This window comes from Acromyrmex echinatior, chromosome 11 (genome assembly GCF_024713525.1).
Source record: "Acromyrmex echinatior isolate Ae372 chromosome 11, ASM2471352v2, whole genome shotgun sequence".
Taxonomy (NCBI): domain Eukaryota; kingdom Metazoa; phylum Arthropoda; class Insecta; order Hymenoptera; family Formicidae; genus Acromyrmex; species Acromyrmex echinatior.
This window is the reverse complement of record NC_141862.1, coordinates 13,807,341-13,828,872: the sequence shown is the minus strand read 5'-3', so window position 1 is coordinate 13,828,872 and position 21,532 is coordinate 13,807,341. Positions and strand designations below refer to the sequence as shown.

Below are 21,532 nucleotides of genomic sequence, written 5' to 3'. Positions count from 1 at the left end.
ACGCACTTCATGATTTAAATTAAACAACCAGTTGAGCCAGCGTATGGCGTAAACTTCACAGTGTCACGTGAGACTCATGAAATTGCGCAATGCTGCAACTCACCAATGCTTACGGTGTTACGTCACACTCCGTAATCAACACGGCGCGAGCTAACCTATCCATGAGTCTATTCTCCGCATTTACAACGTGTCGATTTAAAGGAGAGATCAGTCCCCGCCATAGAACGCGACATGTCGGCAATCAGCACGTGAATCTATCTGTCCGATTGAGAAACATTGATCTACATCAAACCGCAAAGATGTTCATCGACCCGTCATCGCGTTTCGCAGCACAAACTTGATATCTATTTCGAGTCATACGCAATGCGTTAATCGTTTATTTATAAACGTCGCTGTGCCGTTTTTCCAGCCGATATTTACTTAGGTCTTTACACATTCTTATAATCGTAAAATGTGTTAAGCCTCTTCTTTCTGTCTGTCATTCCTTCTCTCATTTTCGTGTATAAATTATGGACGAAGTTTGGTTTCACCTCTCGAATCAACTCGAAATGATGCAGGTAATTGGATTTGCCTTTGATTTTTCCGCGCTTGCTCCGACAATCGTGCTTTATATAATATTTAAAAAATTTTCAGTTAATTTGAAAGTTGTAATTTTTAGATTTGAAATCCCAAAACATTTTGTAAATATTATGTTGCCTTCATTTTTAAACTTCGCGTTGTAATTTGTGTTACTTAAATTACAAGTTTTTTTAATTAAAGGATAAATTTTAATATATTGTATGTCAATTTTATATATAAACTATGTAGTTCAATATTATATAATATTTTGGTACCAAACTTAATGCACATCTATAAATCATTTGGCATAAAATCATAGAAGATTATTCATAGAAGATTATTCATGGAAAAAACTCAATATAAACTACACAAAAAAAATTTGGGGGAAGGTTCAAACATCAGTAGCAGTGCAACAAGGACAGCAATGGTGTGTGACATGGCTAGCTCAGTTACGACAATTTATCCTGCAGCTTTGCGACGAACAACATGCTCAGTATGCCAAAGACATTGCATCATACATGGCTGCTTCTGTACAAAGAGGATGGCAAGAGGTTCAGTTTCAATATTACAATACTCAATGGAATTCAATAGATTTTTATCGCCAAATAAGAATTTTATGTGCTAATAAAGGTATATTGAATATTCAAATATGTTTTGATAAATTCTTGATGTAATACTAAATTGATTTTAAACATAAGGCTGTTTATATTCTGTTCAGTGTCAAGGAGAGAAGCAATATTTTGTTTGACAGGCTTAGTGATTGGAACTGTAACAGGCTACTATATCGGCGTAAATTGGAAACCAACCTCTCAACATATACATCATATAAAAACTATTGCTTGTCATCATTATTACGGTATCGAGGTATATCATATATATAACATTATGATTTTGAATATAGATATAAATATATAGTTCGATATTCATAGTTCATTCTTATTTTAAGACCGTCTTAAATAATGTTAAGATGCTAATATGGAGCAGTGATTGGCTTGTTACATGACTTAAGATGGTCTTAAATATAAAAACCAACTATGAATACCAGCCTTACTATTGCCACAGGGTGTATTACTGATAGACGATTCCGAAATGCCAACGATTAAAAAATCAAACGAATTGCTTATACAAGTTAAAGCCGCCTCACTTAATGTTATTGATACCAAGATATGCTCTGGTTACTCTAGGATCTATAGAAGATTACTTAACTCAGGAGTAAGTAAAGTTTCTCAAGAGCTGATATCTGGTGATCCAAATTATCATTGTAATCAGTAATGCATGTACCTATGTATTTAGAAACAGAAAGAACTACCTGTAACTTTAGGGAGAGATTGTGCAGGAGTGATAGTTGACATTGGACAAAGCGTTATCAATTTCGATATCGGGGATGAAGTATTTTTAGCCGTTCCATCGTGGGCTTCTGGCACGATGGCGGAATATATAATTGTTCCAGAAACGCAAGTAGCAAGACGGCCTAAATCATGTAATTTCGAAGCCTCTGCCAGCCTGCCATACAATGGTTGTCTGGCGTGGGATGCTTTAGTTAATAGATCTGTCATTAAGGAAGGCAATGCCAAAGGAAAACGGTAATACTCTTGATATCATCTTTCTTGGCTCTCATATCTAAAATATCAATTGATAAAAGAATATTATCATTATAGAGTTCTCGTTTTCGGCGGAAGTACTCCGATCGGTTGTATCTTGACGCAATTAATTAAGTTATGGGGTGGATATGTAGTAACCGCCTGCCGAACGGACGCCATGCCTGTAATGAAGGCACTGGGTGCCGACGAAGTTATAGTAATAAACGAAACCGAAGTCGGAAAAGCATTACAATTGCATGATAAGTACGAAGTTTTCAGAACAAAATTTATAATACAAAAATTATTTTATTTAAATAAAAGAATAAAAAGTATATAGTTTTAATTAGATTGGACTTAATTTCATTACAGATTCGATGCCATTTTTTATACTGATAATCAACCTTTCAAAGAATATATTTTAAAGAAACACTTATTACCTCATGGCTCCTACGTATCAACTGTTCCTGAACAATTGACATCGGACTCGCTGGGATTTATTTGTGGAAGTATATTTGCTGGATGTGTTAGAATAAAATTATTGGTTCAGGTATTTTAATTTTAATTCATGTCAATAATAAAAATCATTGTTTATGGTATATTACTAACTTTAAATATACTTTAAATTGTAGTATATGTTCGGATTTAATATGCATCAATGGAAGGAAGGGGCAAAGTTGAACGTCGCAAATTTGCGAGCATTATGCGAGCTGACCGATGCTCATCATTTGCAAACAGTTGTGGACAGGGTGTACGCGCCATACAATATCGAGCGAGCGTTGCTCCATGTTTTAGATCCGAATTCTATTGGTAGTACGATTATAACATTTCAATAACGTATCATTGGAACAAATTTATATTGCGACTATATATAGATATACTGTATATCTCTTGTACATAACAGTGTATAATTTTGGCGGGTAATCACTGCCATATACTGTTAATAAATATTTACATCATTGCAAATCAAGAAATAGTAGTTCAAATATACTTGGTGCTAAAATAAAGACTGACATGATATAATCAACAGATATAGAATACTTTGTCCTTTTCTAAATTCCTTTGCCAAGCTATTATTATAAAAAATTATTTAGAAATATTAATAAGAAATAAAATATGATGTGAAAATATAAAATATGAAGGAATAAAATATAAGAAATAAAATATAATATGAAGATGTACAATGACAATAAATGACATGGGTGAATCTAAATAATATAGCAATGTAAACATTTTTATAAAAATATACCATGAGACATTGTTGAATGCTTGCCACGATAAAATTTATAAAAATATGTATTGTACACGAATATTGTATATATTTTATGAAATAAATAGAAAAAAATCATGTTTACCAATTGAAACTGCAGTGTAGAAATTTATAAAAATAAATATGCAACACGTGTATAAGACATTGTGTTGAGATAGCGTTTTATACAAGACATAAATACACTATTAGCATTGCTATACATTCTTGTCAAATTTATAAAATTACTTTCACTTTGCTTTACCGCGAAATTTGCTGTTACCTGCTGCCTTTGCCTTCTTAGCCGGAAGCTTTTTTTCTTCTGCCTATAAATGTAAAGAAAATTTTGTTTACTTTCAACTTAAAAATATTAAGTGGTAATATTAAAGTGGTTTGTTCGAAAAATCTCACCTTTCGCTTTGGAGTCGGAGTTGAGTTCGGTAAAACTTTGAAGAACGAATCCAGTCGGCCCTGTGTAGACGTATTTCGAGCCTTATGAAGTTTTTTAGCCCCATTTCTAACCCGTTCCTCATTAAACTGCTTGTCACCACATAAAAACTTCACCAGACCTTCTTCATCTGGTTCGGACCATTTTAACTTACAAAATAAAAAAATATTTAATATATGTAAGTTACACAGAGAAAAATTATTCAATAAGTTACCTGGACGTCATCTGGATTAGACACTTCTGGCTCTTGAAACAATAATCTTGCATCTTTGTAATTCCAATCTTCCGGAATGGGATATTTTTTGACATCTATATTTTCAATAATTTTTTCAAGAGATCTATGATTTTTTATCAACTCTATTGCCCTTTTTGGACCAACCCCTTTAATACTATTTGTATAATCGCAACCCAACATAATACACAGATCGATAAACTACAAATAATGTGTTACTTAATAAGAGAATAAAATTAATAAACAATAAAAATAATTTAAATGCATACCTCATTATGATTTAGCTCTAAACCTGCAAGAACTTTATCAAAATGAATCTCTTGTACTGGCAACTTCCTGGCTTCACTAAAGGTTAAACGTCGAAGTAGCACATTGCACCCAAAAGTGAGTGCGTCCATATCCTCTGTAGCAGTGGCAAAAACTTTACCGGCTTTCACTAAAGCAGCACACTGTGCTTCAGCCTCGCAAGGAGCCTGCATAGAAAACATCTATTGTAGAAATGAATAAAAAAAAAACCATAATTTCACATAAATACTTACATCAACATAAGGTATACCCATTAACTGAAGTAATTCTTTAGCTTCGTCAGCATGAGTTTTTGTAACTTTAACTAATCTCCTATTAAATTTGTCAATAGCTTCCACATTTCCTTTAATAAAATATCTGTTATGAAAATTTGTCGTGATCTTCTTATACAGAACATAAATTATTTATCAAATATTACTATAGTAATGAGATATAATTTATCATTACCATCTTCTTCGGCAGCCTGCAAGAGTTTTTGTGCCTCATCCCTTCTTTCAGCTCTTTTAGTTAATTCTCCACTTTTCAGATTTGGTGGTTTTCCATCAAATACATACACAGGTTTTATCCCTTGCTCTACCATGCGTATAGTACGATAAAATGTACCCATTAAATGGCTACAAAGTTTACACAACCAATTAGTTCTCAATATTCTTTTATAAATTACCTTCTTAAGATAATTTTTTACAATATTTGATAAAAATTTAGCATAACTTATAATAAAAGATTATTGTACAATTAAGAAAAATATACCTGGTTGTTTCGCCATCTACAGTAGTGAGCTGTGCTCCTTCACTGCGAACAGCTATAAGAAACTGATACAAACACATAGATGCATCAATAGCAATCTTGCGACCTGTAGCAAAAATAGTTCCAAGTAAACATCAATAACATACCAATATGACAATAACAGAATCGATAATTGATCATGAGGATTGATAGATTATACAATTTTATCTGAGATGTATAGATCGTAGTTAATGGTTAAAAGCATAAAATTAAACGCAAGACGGACAATAATTTACCAAAATAATGCTTTAATTCTCGTTCTTTGATAGCTTCTGGAGCTACGTCTGCTATTAATTTCGACAAGCCTAAAATACCCATGTCAACAAAATGTTTATCATGTACGTAGGAAAACGATAAAACGTCAAGCAGACACACAGATTATAGCAGTGAAGCAGTCACTTTCTGAGAGAAGGCGGAGGCAGCCTCTCTTCCCGCCAATTTCCGCAATATGAACAGAGCAGAAACCAGGCTGAAATGTACAATGTTGCCAATCATCAAACGGAAGCATAAGTTGGCAATCATGGAAAACTCTGTTTTCGTTTTCGCACATTCTTCATCTTTCTCTGTTTTTCAAACGAATATGAATGAAAATGAATGACTTTTATATATTACTTTATTTTTTTATTTTCTGCAAATTATCCTGGCAATTATTCTCATATTTCATGTGCTTGTTAAGTTATTACGCACAAAACAATGGCGTATGGAGTCGAAGATTATTGAAAAAATTTTTTTTTCACGATGACGCCTATGTACTTACAATCAGTAATTGAGCAATGAACATATGTGCGTCTAATACGCATCCATGATGTCCACGTGTAGTAGTTAACCTTTATTAACCGCCAAAAAGTCCAAAGCACTGTAATTCTACAAAGCACTTCAAAACAAACGCTGCTGTTTTTTTCGTCGGTATTTTAATGTAAGGAGTAAGAAATGACGAGCAATTGCGATTTGATAAAAACGATTGAGGATGATCAGGAGGTGCCAGATTATTCCGAGAATTCAGATGAGGAAGACGACGTAAGCAGAAAAGCTTGTATCGAAATAACAAGCGATTTATTTTAAAAACATTTTATTCCATAAAATCTTTTTTCTCATATTTTTCTGTGTTAACGAATTCAATTACTTACATTATATTAAATTAGTGCATACTAAAAGCTGTTTTATAATATAAATTAGTAAAGTTAAATGTAACAGCATAAATATAAATATTTTATACAATTAAATATGCAATAATGATATCCAATGATGATATATGTATTATTGCATTTGTCAAAGTTATATTACGCCACTACATTTTATTTTATATAAAGCAGCACTTAATGTATACTCTACTACAGTATAGTGCTAGTGACTGAATTTATTGTTTGTGAATAGGTATATCTCGGATATTAATGAATTCGGTTACTCTTACTATGCTGGATTAAAGATTACTTTGTATATAAAATATGTAAATATAGTGACATAAAATAATCAACTTTGATAATAAAATAATATTCTGTTAAATAAGTGACAGTATCATTCTTAGGTATTTAATTATTTAAAACATTTATATGCTTTTACATTTATCTTTGATAATTTTGTGTATAGTAGCTTTTAGTATGCAATCTAATGTAATACAAATGAGCGAATTCATTATACATTTTCTCCTAAACTATTTATTAGTTTCAACCACGGAAGCAGAAGAAAAAAGAGAACAAAGATTTTGACAAGGGTTTCCAATTTACTTCAGCTGAACACAGTCTGGATCCTTGGAATGACCTGAATAAGTATATTAAACGCAAACCAAACACAAAATTAGATGATAAAATAAAAAAAGTCAGAAAGGAATATGGGCAGGTATGTATCACATTGTCTCTATTATTTGTAAATTATAGGTGTTATAATAAATTGTACTTTTTTAAATAAAATTTTTATTATTAAAATTATGATAAAGTTATCAATAAAAATTTACTATTATATATAATTGCTAGACTGGAACTGAAGATGACCCTATTAAAATTGAACCAGGAATAGATCAGGATGATGATGTAATTTCTCTATCTGAAGATGAGCTTAAAAAAGGTAGATGTAATTAATTTTATTTATATTATATAACCAAAACAAATAAATAGAAATTGTGATTTTATATTTGCATGTACATATTACAAGGAATATTACAAATTGATTACATTATATTTATACTTTATTTATATTTATATTATGCCTTAGAAGTAATATATAAATATTTATCTTTCTTATTGATTAATTGTAGATATCTTTAAAACTAAGGAAAAGAAAAGCAAAATAAAAAATATGAAAGAAAAGGATGAAGTTGTCGATTTTGAGGAATATACAGATTCTCAAACATATACTACATTTTATCAAATGAACTTGTCGAGACCTTTACTGAAGGTATACAATATTGTAATTACTTAATAAAGTAGTAACCTTCTGTTGGCAAAATATCATTAATATGTAATAAAATGATTAATCTATCGAAACTGCAATAGTATATAATTACTGATTGACTTTACAAATTTCTAGGCTATAACAACGATGAATTTTGTACAACCAACTCCCATACAAGCTGCTACTATTCCTGCAGCTTTAATGGGTCGTGATATTTGTGGTTGTGCGGCAACAGGTACAGGGAAGACTGCGGCTTATATGCTTCCCATTTTGGAAAGATTATTGTATAGACCATTGGACGGTCCCTCTATTTCGCGTGTTCTCGTACTTGTGCCTACTAGAGAACTGGGAGTGCAAGTTTATCAAGTGGCAAAACAATTAGCTCAGTTTACAACGATAGAGATTGGTTTATCTGTTGGTGGATTGGATGTGAAAATACAGGTAATATTGTGTCTTTAATAAACTTCTTTTATGTAAATTATTAAACAAATCCAAAATTAGGTATTCTTCAAATTTTTTTCATATGAATGCAGGAAGGCGTACTGAGAAAAAATCCAGATATTGTAATAGCAACACCTGGACGATTAATTGATCACTTAAGAAATGCACCTACCTTTTCCTTGGATAGTATAGAAGTATTAATTCTAGATGAAGCTGATAGGTAATGTATAAATATTTCTATGATACAGAGTTGGGTAATGTCTAGTTAAAAAAAATAAAATTCAACAATAAGAAATAGAAGTAATGGCCGTCTAAAAAAAAATAAAAGTTAAGTTAAAAAGTTAAATAATTTTAACTTAAATTAGTTACATTTTAGACTCTTAACTTCTAACTTAATTTAATTACCTTTTATCATTAACTTTTAATTCAGCTATGCTATAAATAAATGCGTCGCAAGACGCTACACTTGCCTAGTAATTTTACATTATATGGGGCTTAATTCTTAAATTCGTGCGAATTTGTTCGCATATGAAATGGCGTATGGCCATATTTCATGTAGTGTGATCGTAGATTGATCGTATATTTCTAAACTAAAGAATTCTATTAATCAGAAAGTTTAAAATGGCTTTTTGAATGCAAACAAATTCGTACATTTTTAAGAATCGAGTCGATGGTATACGACAGGCTTGCGCCTTAAGACTTTGGCACACCAAAGGTGATTCACAGCAGTGAGCAGTAAGCGGTTACAAATGAGAGTTCTGCTTTCCGTAGCGATGAGCACGAAAAAAAGCAGATCTTTCATTATGCTCCACTCGACATGAATTCATGAATTGCGTTTGGTATGCCAGAACGATTAGTCTCAGCGATTAGTCTATACAGGGATCGCAGAATAGTGGAGAAGTATAAAAATGTAACTATTACTGAAAAGCAAACTTTAATATAAATCCTGCACACGCAATGGAGAAATATTAGGAATACAAATTAAAATTTTAGAATCAGTTTCTTCAATAAACATTAAACATAATGCACAATGGATATGTAAAGTACAAATGTATTGGCATAGAAGATACAATACATAATTTACTATTTATTTATAGTATTTATTGAAACTGAACATTTCTAAAATTTTAATTTCTAATTCCTAATGTATGTTTCTAAATAAAGTGTATATTTGTTATTTTAATTATTTGTAAGACAAACTCTAAAATGATAAAATTAAACACATTTAACTTTTTTAATTTTAATTATTTTTTTTATTAACTTAACTTTTAATTCAGTAATTTATTATGGATTAACTTGTATCTTAATTAACAAATAAGTTAAATTTTCAAGGCTATTAACTTTAATTTAACAAAAAGTTATCCAACCTTGCTACAATATGAGGATATTAATTGATTATATACGATATTAAATGATATATTAAATATATATTATATATGAACAATGAATTTTTTATTTAAGAATGTTAGATGAATATTTTGCTGAACAAATGAAATATATCGTAAAGCAATGCTCAAGAACCAGACAGACTATCCTCTTTTCTGCTACCATGACTGAAGAAGTCGAAGATTTAGCTGCAGTATCTCTTGACAAACCTATTAAAATATTTGTGGATAGCAATCAAGATGTAGCTTTCAATCTACGTCAAGAATTTATTCGGTAAGTAAATTGTTTATAGTTATTTCTTATACATTATTATTTATTGAACAAATATTATTTTAGTATACGTAAGGAAAGAGAGGGAGATCGCGAAGCAATCCTAGCAGCACTAGTTTGTCGAACTTTCCATGATCATACCATGGTTTTTTTGCAAACGAAAAAACAAGCTCATAGATTGCATATTTTATTAGGATTATTAGGTGTAAAAGTAAGTAAATTATTATAATTAGAATATAATGAAATATACAATATATATATAATAAAAACAAAATACTAATATATAATAGAGTATGATACTAATTTATATTTCTTTTTGTTATATTTAACAAGGTTGGAGAACTTCATGGTAATCTCACACAACCGCAACGTTTGGAAAATCTTCGAAAATTTAAAGACGAGGAAATTGACATCTTGTTAGCGACTGATGTTGCTGCAAGAGGTTTAGATATAAGTGGTGTAAAGACTGTGATTAATTTCGTGATGCCTGCTACTCTTCAACATTATATACACAGGTATGAAATGAAATTTTTTTAATTGTTTATGTATAGTTTAATAACGAAAATTATGCTTATAATTATTAGAGTAGGGAGAACTGCAAGAGCAGGGCGTGGAGGTGTTTCTGTATCGCTAGCAGGAGAACAGGAACGTACTTTGGTAAAAAAAATTATCAAACAAGCAAAAAATCCAGTCAAGAACAGGATAATAGCGCCTGACATAATAGAGAAATATAATAAGAAATTGGAATCTTTAGAATCAGATGTGCAAAAAATTTTACAAGAGGAAAAGAGTGAAAAAGAATTAGCTAAAGTAGAGAATGAAGCTAATCGTATTGAGAAGATACTTAAAGTTGAAGATGGTAAGGAACAAAGAAGTTGGTTCCAATCCAAAAAAGAAAGAAAGAAAGAGAAAGGTAATTCATTAACACATACTCATCAAATCTTTAATATAATATTTTACATCCTAATAAAAAAGATAAAGAACAACAATAAAACATGTCATCGTTAACTACTCAAATTTTTATACTTTTAGACAATCTTCGATTAACTAAGAAACAAGTTGGCAAGAACAAAAAGCATGAAAAAGAGCCTTTTAATATAGTACAAGAAAAAAAGAAGAAAGCACAAAATGAACCTCAAAAGGATACAGCCGAGGATAGAGCTAAGAAAGAATTAGAAAAAATAGCCGCTTATCAAGCGCGATTAGCCAAAAAAAGTAATAGACAGAAGAAGATTAGAACGATTACGGATGAAAACGTGATGAATCGTGATTTTGCTAAAAAAAGTATAACTTCATGTTTATAATTCAGTATTTACCATATATAAAAGAAACTGTCGATTCAATAAATTCTGTTATTCTAGGACCATTGAAACGACCAAAATCATCATTCGCTGCTGATTTAACAGATACGAGCAAAAAGGGTGTTAAAAGAATGCGATATGAGTATGTTTTAAATTATTTTTTATATTAAAATTTATAATATATAAAATATATAATTTCTTTTGTTTCAGGGCAAATAAGAAAAAAGAAGTTAAGAAAAAACAGAATACATTTAAATCACAACAGAAAAGTAAATTTGCAACGAAAGGAAAAAATCAAAAGAAATTTAAAAAACGCTAATTTTGTAATACACGTGCGACACGCATAATTGTATGATTAAATGTACACATAACGTTTACTGATTTGTTTTATTATAGAACCATTACAATACGCCATATGTCTCACAGATCGACAGATGAATAGCACTGATTAATTGGTTGTTTAATCAGATTGTATATTTTTATGTATAGTTTTCGTAATCTATGACCTATTTGAAAAAAATTGCAGTACTATGCAAAAAAATAATCGTATAATTAGAAAAATATTTGCATTGTATGCCAATCAATACAGACTTAGTGATACTTGCTGATGGATAATATAAACGTATCCAATAAGAAACTTGGTACTATGCATAAAAAAAAAAGAAATTAATAAGAATAATATTTTCATAGATTTGAATTATGCAATATTAGAAGATGAAGATGCATTGTACTGTAATTTCTGTGAAAAGATAATAGATATATGTTAATTCTATAATATTTATACGATTTCAACAATCATCCATCACCATTCACGAATTCATACGCATTTTTTTCATTCATGTTTAAATTTACGATAGTTGAATGTTTAAGTTTAATAATTATAATGTTGAAAACTTAAATCTTTAAAACCTAGGCCCACTTTGCTCAAAACTTCATTCAAAAATTCATACGGAAAATCTCTTTTCTATGTTTCAAATATTTAATAAATAAAATTGAAACGTGTTTTTCTTCTCTTCACACACATTAAGTTGTAAGAATTGCATATATATTGATATAAATTAAGGTATTACGCAATAATCTTTTTGCAATCGGTGTAATTTTAATTTTATGTTTATTTATAAATACAAAAGTTGAAGGTTTTCGCAAATTCTCGCAATATTCTTTTTTTCTTTATTGTTACATATAGATCACACTTAATGTGTATCATAGTAATCGCGACTAAAGTGTGGCGATAGTTGTATTCTTAAAAACCAACAACTTTGGATCACAAAGCCAATAGACACACAAATTCTTATCTAATATGTTTATGCAACAAAACTATAGTATTTTCCTTTGTTATTTTTAAAGTGACGATTTAATTGATATATCTCTCAAAGAAAGTTTTTTTATTTATTTTTTTAATAAAGTATGTTGACAATATTGTTTTATATATGTATACTTGTTTGTTTAAATCAATGCTATCTTTCAGCAAAATAATTATAATTATTCATTAGACATTCGCGAAATAAAAATATAAATAATTTAAAACATATCAAAGATAAATAATGGTCACATACCGAGTAAGGATTCTGCTCTCGGAAAAATTTGTTATAAAATTTACAAAAAATTCATTCTGGCTTTATATGGGCCATTTGGAAAAAATTTTTTGTTATATCATAAATTAATTAATGCATTCTATCATTCATAGTCCCATTTTCATAACATGTTACCTAAAGATAAGGTTACAAAGAAATTCATGAATAGATTTTATTAATACTTAAATCTCTTGATAAGCTTTAATCTTTAGGTAACCCCATATTGTGAAAACGAACCATAAAAGTAATAAATGAAAAATACGAATATGTAATATTTAATTTGTTATCAACGAAACAAACATATTTAAGGATCCATACATATATATTTGCGAAGAATTAATAAACTTTTCGTTCTATTTCTTTTTTCTTTCCTGCTCAGTTGCGAGTTCAGAGAACTCTTTGCATTATAAGCCTGACATTACTGTCATAATCTTAACATCTTACATTCTAGAATACACGAACGACTTAGGTTTATTAATTGTTATACATAACCAAAATATTCAGTTTTCTAATTTGTAAAGTATCTTTTAGATTCTTTATTTTTCCATGCTCTTTAAGTCTTTCCCCATCCCAATATTCCCCGGGTATAATCCGATCACTGAGAATTATTTATTTACTTTATCCGATTCCCTTAATGCCCTCTTCGCTGGTGGTTCTTCGATCTAAAATAAAAAAAAATAAATTTAGACATTTTGCATTAAAACATTTATCACAATCAAAGAAAATTTTACCTCTTCTTCTAAACCAGGCAGTTGAATTCTGGTCTCTGATGCTTCCGCAGGCTGCAAATAAAATTACCTCAATACATCTTATCAAACATATCTTATCAATATTTCTAAGAAAGATGATTTTTAGCAAAAGCACATATTATTCTAATATCACGTTCAAATTACCTGTGCATCAATACATTCCATTTCGCCAACTTGCAGCTTGAAATCATAATTATACACACGCAAAAAATTAAATAAATTTATATCACGTTTCATTATCGCAATTATTATTTAGTTAATATTACCGTAATATAATTAATAGAAATGTTTATCATTATTTACATATATATTGAATAAAAAGTTTAAATTAAGCGAGCTAAAGATATCCAAAAAGAACTTGTTTAAAAAAAATCATCTTACCCTTGCATCCGTTTCATTAGGTCCGATGCCTATTTCCTTCTGTTTGGATTTAGCCTTGCGCTGTGGTCTCTCATTAACCGTGTGTGTATTGTGGAATGATCCCTTTCCTTTTGGATTTGTCATGTTCACTTGTAATTCCGCAGGTAAGTAATTCTTATGATTATTTAATGTTTCATCTGTTCGTTTAAAATACATCGTAGGAATTCGCGTTTCGCTCGGAAACTCCTTCATATCGAAATTAGTAGTCTTGGTGTATATTACGTTCATTGCCAAGTCACAAACAGCCCACAATTTCTGTACGTGACAAAAATAAAAATTGATTTAATCATAAATAACTTACTTAGACAAAGCTAAATTTGATTTATAATAATTACGTAATTCATTTCGTTGTCCTCAGGCTTCAATGCATCTTTGTGGCTCTTCATACGTTCCACAAGATTTCTATAAAATCCATAGCAATAATATTCATTCTTTGTGATAAGAGGTTCCAAGATGAACCAAAGACATTGTTGAATAACTTTCAACTGGCTCACCATCACATGACTCGTAAATTCGGGGTCATGTGCAAGAATAGGTACCGCGAAAACTAACATATAATCCGGCAAAATGTGGGGCAGTTGATCTAAGAAATTATAAAATATAAAAAATCATTACAAATTATGATTACATAAAACACGCGAAACTATCAAGAAATACAATTCAATATGTACATGTCGATTTTGGTGAAACTTTCATTATTAAAAGTATTTGCAAAATGATATTTATTTCATCGGCAATCATCAATATTTAATAATAGGAAAAATTAGAATGTTTATAGAAAACTAATAAAAGTCGAAAAATATGAAAAAATTACACTGTTAATGGATCCGTGTTCAGCAGTAGGTAAAAATACATCAGAAATGATTATTTCACTCGTCTTGCAAAATGCATTGATATTAAATAGTGTAATTTTTTCATTTTTTCAATTTTTGTCAGTTTTCCAACATTCCAACTTTTTCTAACATTCACGATTGCCGATGGAATAAATATTGTTATTTATCTCTCATTTTGCAAGTACTTTTAATAATAAAAATTTTCATAAAAATTTTGGCGTATACATATTGGTGTTCTTTGTAAGTCAAATCTATCTTAAAGTCTATGTCTTACTATTTAATTTCTTACCCATAGCCCGCTCGACAGTACCCAATGAAAGAGTCTTCACGTAATCCCTCCTTTTATTTATGTCTGTCTGCATATATGTTTTCAATACACACTTTAACCTCTTGTCTTGTTCCTTACCAGCCAGAGCGTAATATCCCATGAAATCCAATGGTAAGCATTTGTTCGGAATTCCTCTTCCTAAACCTTTGTGCAATTTACTACCAAAAGCTTCTCTAACTTGAGGAACTTCATCCTGAATATTAAGTCAATATATTGAATTAATTTTAATTAATATTTATTTTTCAATATCGAATCATAATCATTCATCATATTACATATCACATAAAAATGAAAAGATTTTCAATATAAACAGATTTATATTGAACATACCACCATAAGTTGCGAAAGATTATAAAACTGTTCTGCAGTGAATTGATCACCAACACCCTTTTGTTCGCATATTTTCAACATTGAGCAACCAGCTTGCAATCTTAGCCAACTCATTTCAGCTTTACTCAAGCGTCCCTGAGACAACAAATCACCTTTGTTCACCATGAAAGCATTCAACATTCTGAACGTCTTTTGCGCTGACAATACGTCAGTCTTCAATCCTAATAACCAACGCGCCATACACTTCAAACCTTCCAATCTGCATCGTGTCTCTTCGGGTAATTGATCCTCTCTGCACCAATCTCCGTCAATAATTTCGGAGCTTTGCTCACTGCTTTCCTTCACTAGTAATTCTTTAACTATCTGCACGAGTAAAGATCATATTGTGTAAAACAAAGCATTAGATACTAGAAAGTTCATTGTAATTTAATGTTAACATTATAACTTTATTGTACTTACTTTTCTGGACACCATATTTTTTATTTGTACTTGATATTTGTCTGGCAAATTATATGCTATGTGACCTAATGTGACTATAGACGTTCGATAATACTCCGACGTCGGCGTCAGCGTGTTCTTAATTCTCTCGATGATCTCGGGGAAAATAGTATCATGAATATTGGTCATGTTGACGAACAGACATCTCACAGCTTGCTTTGCCTGTTTCGGTGTTCCCGTCTCGGCGAAATTCTTGCAGATCGGTACCATAAGATTCATAATTTCTGGCGCTACATCACATAGAGGTTTATATTTTCCCAGAAACGTAAAGATAGAGAGAACTAAAGGTGCTACCATCTCATCCTCCAATTCAAGCAAATTGACAAGTTGCATCAAGATATCATTATGCAGGAAATGCGGGCCGAATACAAATGAAAGCATCTGAAATATTTCGGATGTATATACAGATAACATACTTGTGCTTTTAGTTACAAAATTTTAATCTCTTAATATATGAAAAATTTATATTAATGTATATATTCAATTATTTTTAGAATATCGAATTATTGATTTACCACTAGTAATCTTAATCCTTTTTCCCCGGCATTATTTGGATTAAGACCAACTTCTTCTATCACATTACCTCCTTTCAAACAGTCTAAGACGTATCCGATCAAAACCTAATTTGTACACATATAATTATTAAACATTTCTTCATAAATAAAAAAAATATATATATCCTAAAAAATGACTTACCCGAATTGCTTCTTCATCAATCATGACAGAGCTTACTCTTTCGAGCAGCATCTTAATTGTATTATAGTATAGATTAGTCATAACGGGTTGCCCTAATTTTTTGAGAACCTTAGTTATGGTTTCAGCGCATTCCTTACAGGAAACATTTGGTTGCACAATCGTTTCCATTTCCTGTAATAATCTGGTATCTCTCTTCATATGAGTGCTAAACTTTTGAAGAAATTCCTGTACTTTCATAGGATCTGGTAGAAAACGTGATATCTGATGAACTTTTGCTATTAGTTCAGTTTTAGCGTCTGTTTTCTTTGCAACCTCTATCCATTCAACTACTGCCCTTCGCACCCTGAATATATATAAAAAAAATTAATTTGTATTAGAACGAAGACATCTTTGTGCAATAACTTGAAAATAAATAAAATAAATTGAAACATATAATTAATGTATAACATACGCAAGTTGATGTTTCTGAAGTTCCACGAAAGCTTTAGAAGCGTGATCGTCAATTGTACCTAAGAGATGGTACAATTTTTTCATTCTCTCTTCAGCTTGCAACTGATAAGGTACTAAGCACGTATTTAGCAATCTTTCTACCAACAATCTATCTTCCATGCCAGCCATGTAATAACCATGTAATATTTTATCTTTTATCCAAATAACCGCCTTTTTTGTGGCCTGTGGTACGTCAGCATCGTTCAGATGTTTTTTGTATATCATAGCTAAGCCAGACATTGCCTCTTTCCGTATTTTAAACTAGAAAGATAATTATTAGAGAATTCAAACCGTAAATCTATAAATTAAATCTATAAAATCTATCATTAAATTCAAACTTAAATAACTTTGTTTTAACTTTAATATTCTACCTTTTTGTCCAAAGTCCTTTCTTTGACAAATTCGAGTAGATCCTCATTGTCCGACACAACTTCGAAATCTCGTCTAGCAGTCGTCACGATAGCCATAATGACTTCATAACGGACACTTTCATCAGCATCGTGTTGCCTCAGTTTCAAAGTATCTGTGATATCCTTTCTCAATTCAGGATGATTTAGCAAAAAATGCATCGAATACTGCACACACTTAATACGAATGGCCACACTAATATCGTTAAATCGTCCCAAAAATGCCCTCCATAACTGCGTATGCTGTACGGCTAATTGCGAGCCCTTTTCAGAGAACATTCTTGCTAGTAATGCCACAGCACCTAATCTTTCATTCTCAGAGGAGGATTTTAATTTACATTCTAGTTGCGGGAGGACGGAGAGCAAGACACTCGGACAAATGTGATTCAATTCATAAATTAGATCGTATACTTTTTTGCAAATTTGCAAACTCTTCTCCTCTTTTCCCAATATTAAGACATGATTGAAAAACTATAAAACATAGTTTTAGCATGTTATATAAAGTGAAAATCGGTATTTATTTTTTGACAAAAAGAAATTAATATTCATTACTTACCGCTTGAATGTATGGTTCTAATGTATCGCTACATTTGATTATTAGCTCTTTAGCAAGCAAATATGCGTTCTTTTTCTGTGATTTGTTTGGTTCTACAATGTTCATGAGTATAATATCCAGAAGTTCATTACTGACAATGTCCGATTCGGTAATAAGTGGACATAAAACGTCCAGCATGAAGCTTTTAACTTTACCAGAATGTTCATCACTAAAAATAAATTATATTAATCGCATATTGCATCATATTGCAAATTTTAACAATCTTTTTTTTTCACCTTGAAATATACTTACTTCACGATTCTGAACATAAGAGAAAATAATGCGCAAAAAATCTCTTGGCAATCTTCAAGCTCAAAACACATATTAAATGACTTGACATAAGCTAAATTCTCAAGTAGATAGAAATACCGTTTAAAAGCAGGATCTTTAGGATCTTTTAACCCTGCCAGTTGTTTAATAAGAAATAGAAATATTGTTTTGACCTAAAAAGTTATATTAGAATTAGTAATTAAAAACTGCCTGATTTAATTGATGATCTTTAATTAAGTTAATCTATATTAATAAAGACTATTAATAGTGTTTGATAAATTGTTACAATTATAACTCAAATATTTACCTGATCAGCATCTTTATAAGGAGCCTCTGGCGCATAAACTCTTAAGACATCTGCAATGCAGCAAGCAATTAGTAGTTGTACATCTTTGCTCTGATGCATCAGGAAATGCTCTTCTGCCAAATGTAATGCCAGTGGTATGTATTGCTGGTACATTCCTTCATCTTGTCCCATAGCTTGCAACGTGTGTGCTAGTGTCTATACATTTGTTATATTTTAGAATACGTTCCATTTGGGTTCGCAATATTTGTAAAAATAATTTTTCCTTCAACATTTGTCTTTGTTTAACAAGAATGAAATGATTTCAAGAGCATTGCGAACATTAAATTGACAACCTTAACTATTATATTTTGTGTATAATGCATTATTTATCACAAAAAACATGTTATCTAATTGTACCTTAAGTCTCCTGATTAATTCATCTGGACCTAAATCTTCAGTGACTGATCTGCACCCTTGTGGATATATTATTTCAGCCATAGTGGCTATTTAGTAAATCAATCAAGTGTAATCAAGTATCTTTATCTTTAATGTATTCTAGAATACGGTCCAAATTCTGTAATGCAATAACATTTATCTATATAAAACTCTATAAGATATAATTCAGTTCAAAAAGATACATAATACAGAAGATAATTGATATTTTCACCAATTATTTTTTTCACAAGATTTATCTTATATATATACTAGGTTTAATCTTGCTTTCAGAAAATACAACAATGGATAACATTAAAAAATGAAATAAGCTTTTAATTTACATAGATTTCCATGAAATTATAAGATATATTATTGGGTGCGTTCTGAATTTTGTATAAAGCACATGATGTATGTCATTTATCCTATTGTATGTATTTATTCACTAAATAATAAAGAAGGGTAAAACGATACATCATGCGCTTCATGCTAACTCGAAATATACCCATTGTAAGATATCTTGAATTACACACTTTTTATTAATTATAAATTAATTTAGAAAAATTTATACAATATATTTATAGCTTATATAATTTATTTAAAAAATTAAATGTGGTATAAAGTTAATGAATATTGCTAATATTCTTGATTTTGGAAAAACATAATTCATATCTTGATATATTTTAAGACAAAAGCAACAACACAATAACAATCATTTTCCATTCTCCTAAATGATATCAAATTTAAAGTTATATATTTTGTACTCAGGTAATGACATCACTACTCGCTTACTTAATTATCACGTAACACAAGTTTATATATCTCACTTTTAATATTAGTTAACTCAGTAAAATACATGGTCTCAAGCTTGTGTAGATCGTAGGTAAAAATTTAGTTAAATCTCACGTATTAGAATAAAAAGGATCATGTATTCAACTGTGTTATAACAAATTAGAAGTATCTGAGTTGATAAGAATTATCTGAATTTTATAGTAAATGAAAAAAAAAGAGGATTATCTTTTGCTAAATGAAAAACAACTATGAAGCCCTAAACAAAATGCTAGGCAACAGTGATAGGAAACAAATAACATTAGTGATAGCAAACAAATAACGCTAGCAACAGAAACAGAGGAATTCAACATTTGGAATACATATATCAATGCACATAAAAATACAGAGCGATAAATTTCCAACAGGTTAAAAGTCTGTGTCTATCGCCTTATACTAATCAGTGTTAAGAATTTCTATTTTGTTTATATATCCTATAATCTTGAAAAGCAGATCAAAAAATATACTGCAGACTATACATGATTGACCTTTTTATTTTTTTGCAGCATTGTGCGATGGGAGGCGATGATTATATATCGCTTATTTCTATACTATTCCTGTTCTATGCTGTTCTTGTCGCTATTACCTTGTGTCTAGGACTTGATATAAATATTAGATTAGAATAATTCGTGAAAACTGCACAAGTTTTTTTATTCATTAGTACATTTAGTAATGTATTTGGAGAGAACACCAGGACGGAAGTTCAAGACTTGGTTCACAAATGAACGAATAAAACATAAGCGAGATAAAATAACAAATTACTCGACAATGTATCGACAAATTAACGAGTATAGTAATCATTGGAGAAATGAACAACCGTTGGCGCCCGTCGGTTTAGAGGTTATGTGCGTTCGCCGTGCACGTATACAAGCCACAACGTAAACAAGTTTTTCGCGAAAACGGGAACTGACGAAGTACTGGCGGAACCGAGAACGCCGTGGCGGGAAAGGGGAATGAGACACGATCAAATATTACCTGGAGATATGCATAGGCACCGCAGGGCCTGTGACACTTAAAATATCAACAAAGCAAATATATCCGACGACGAGCCGCCGCCGCCGCCGCGCAGTGGATCGTCTTTCACAGGGATGTGCTCGCAGTGTTCACACGGACTTTTACAAACCGTGGTACCGACCACCTGGTTCTTAAGTGCGTGCGTACCACCCGCGACGTGATTCGCGCGATCTTCTGTAGACACTTGGCATGATCAGCACGACCTAAGCGTCGGCGGAAAAGAACAGTGGTGAAACTTCGTTCTGGTACACGGTTAAGCGTGCCGAGGGACGCGACAACGCAATTCGATCGCTTGAAGTTTGCCGACCACGATGGTGCGATGCGGCGCTATATCACCGGTGCACACGTTCAACGATCTTATTGGTGGACGTGCTATGTCGCGCGGCGCGATTTATCTCGAAAGTTAAGGCATGAACGTATGAATATCAGGGAGTCGAATCTGTATCTTCAAACAAGGTGAAAATTACAAAAGTGCAAATTTACTAAAAAAAATTTACTAAAAAATTAAAAAAGAGCAAATTTACTAGATGTTGACCAATGAAATTATTAGTATTCTAGTAAATTCGTTCACTTTTGTAATTTTCACCTCGTTTCAAGACTACAGAATCGATCCCCTGGACGGAGCGTAAAGCCAGCTTATTAGCAAGGGGATCAAGATCCGCGCGGCGGAGGGGGGGTCGGCCATCTTGTCTGGCAATATTTTAGCGCTTTATTTAAAAATCGATAAATGTATTATAATATTATTCATATTTCTAGCGCATAAAAATAAGATTTTGTGTGAGACAAAGTTAATTCAACTAATTTAATGAGAGTCAGCGCGAACGAAGGTGCGCAATAAAATTTT

The 21,532-nt window shown here is 31.0% G+C and overlaps 4 protein-coding genes across 5 annotated transcripts; 2 read left to right on the top strand and 2 right to left on the bottom strand.

Moving 5' to 3' along the window:
- The first annotated feature begins 130 nt into the window (after positions 1-130).
- Positions 131-3,109, top strand: LOC105149787 (NAD(P)H oxidoreductase RTN4IP1, mitochondrial). Its single transcript, XM_011062442.2, has 8 exons — positions 131-557; positions 948-1,188; positions 1,277-1,422; positions 1,621-1,770; positions 1,852-2,141; positions 2,217-2,402; positions 2,508-2,685; positions 2,768-3,109. The coding sequence occupies exons 1-8, from the start codon at positions 510-512 to the stop codon at positions 2,969-2,971; spliced, it is 1,443 nt and encodes a 480-aa protein (XP_011060744.1). The 5' UTR covers positions 131-509; the 3' UTR covers positions 2,972-3,109.
- Positions 3,110-3,549: 440 nt separating this feature from the next.
- Fen1 (Flap structure-specific endonuclease 1) lies at positions 3,550-5,606 on the bottom strand. The gene is made up of 8 exons (XM_011062440.2): positions 5,390-5,606; positions 5,118-5,220; positions 4,815-4,981; positions 4,601-4,710; positions 4,331-4,534; positions 4,044-4,262; positions 3,793-3,978; positions 3,550-3,707 (listed from the first exon to the last, which is right to left on the bottom strand). The coding sequence occupies exons 1-8, from the start codon at positions 5,469-5,471 to the stop codon at positions 3,633-3,635; spliced, it is 1,146 nt and encodes a 381-aa protein (XP_011060742.1). The 5' UTR covers positions 5,472-5,606; the 3' UTR covers positions 3,550-3,632.
- Positions 5,607-5,758: 152 nt separating this feature from the next.
- On the top strand, positions 5,759-11,316 carry Rs1 (Dead-box helicase Rs1). The gene is made up of 13 exons (XM_011062439.2): positions 5,759-6,170; positions 6,816-6,989; positions 7,124-7,214; positions 7,405-7,544; positions 7,677-7,982; positions 8,075-8,202; positions 9,444-9,641; positions 9,705-9,849; positions 9,972-10,153; positions 10,223-10,551; positions 10,671-10,922; positions 11,000-11,081; positions 11,150-11,316. Exons 1-13 carry the CDS (start codon positions 6,084-6,086, stop codon positions 11,256-11,258), a joined length of 2,223 nt encoding a protein of 740 aa, XP_011060741.2. The 5' UTR covers positions 5,759-6,083; the 3' UTR covers positions 11,259-11,316.
- Positions 11,313-21,107, bottom strand: pds5 (cohesin associated factor B pds5). Of its 2 annotated transcripts, XM_011062437.2 has the most exons (17): positions 20,650-21,107; positions 18,832-18,988; positions 18,436-18,630; positions 18,111-18,301; positions 17,820-18,027; positions 17,228-17,734; positions 16,819-17,117; positions 16,368-16,710; positions 16,187-16,291; positions 15,633-16,052; positions 15,174-15,536; positions 14,805-15,036; positions 14,018-14,265; positions 13,644-13,937; positions 13,407-13,442; positions 13,245-13,295; positions 11,313-13,175 (listed from the first exon to the last, which is right to left on the bottom strand). In XM_011062437.2, the coding sequence occupies exons 2-17, from the start codon at positions 18,910-18,912 to the stop codon at positions 13,119-13,121; spliced, it is 3,630 nt and encodes a 1,209-aa protein (XP_011060739.1). In that variant the 5' UTR covers positions 18,913-18,988; positions 20,650-21,107; the 3' UTR covers positions 11,313-13,118. The 2 variants fall into 2 exon arrangements, with proteins under 2 accessions (XP_011060739.1, XP_011060740.1); XM_011062438.2 differs by lacking the exon at positions 13,407-13,442 and having other exon boundaries at positions 20,650-21,106.
- Between the last annotated feature and the right edge of the window lie 425 nt (positions 21,108-21,532).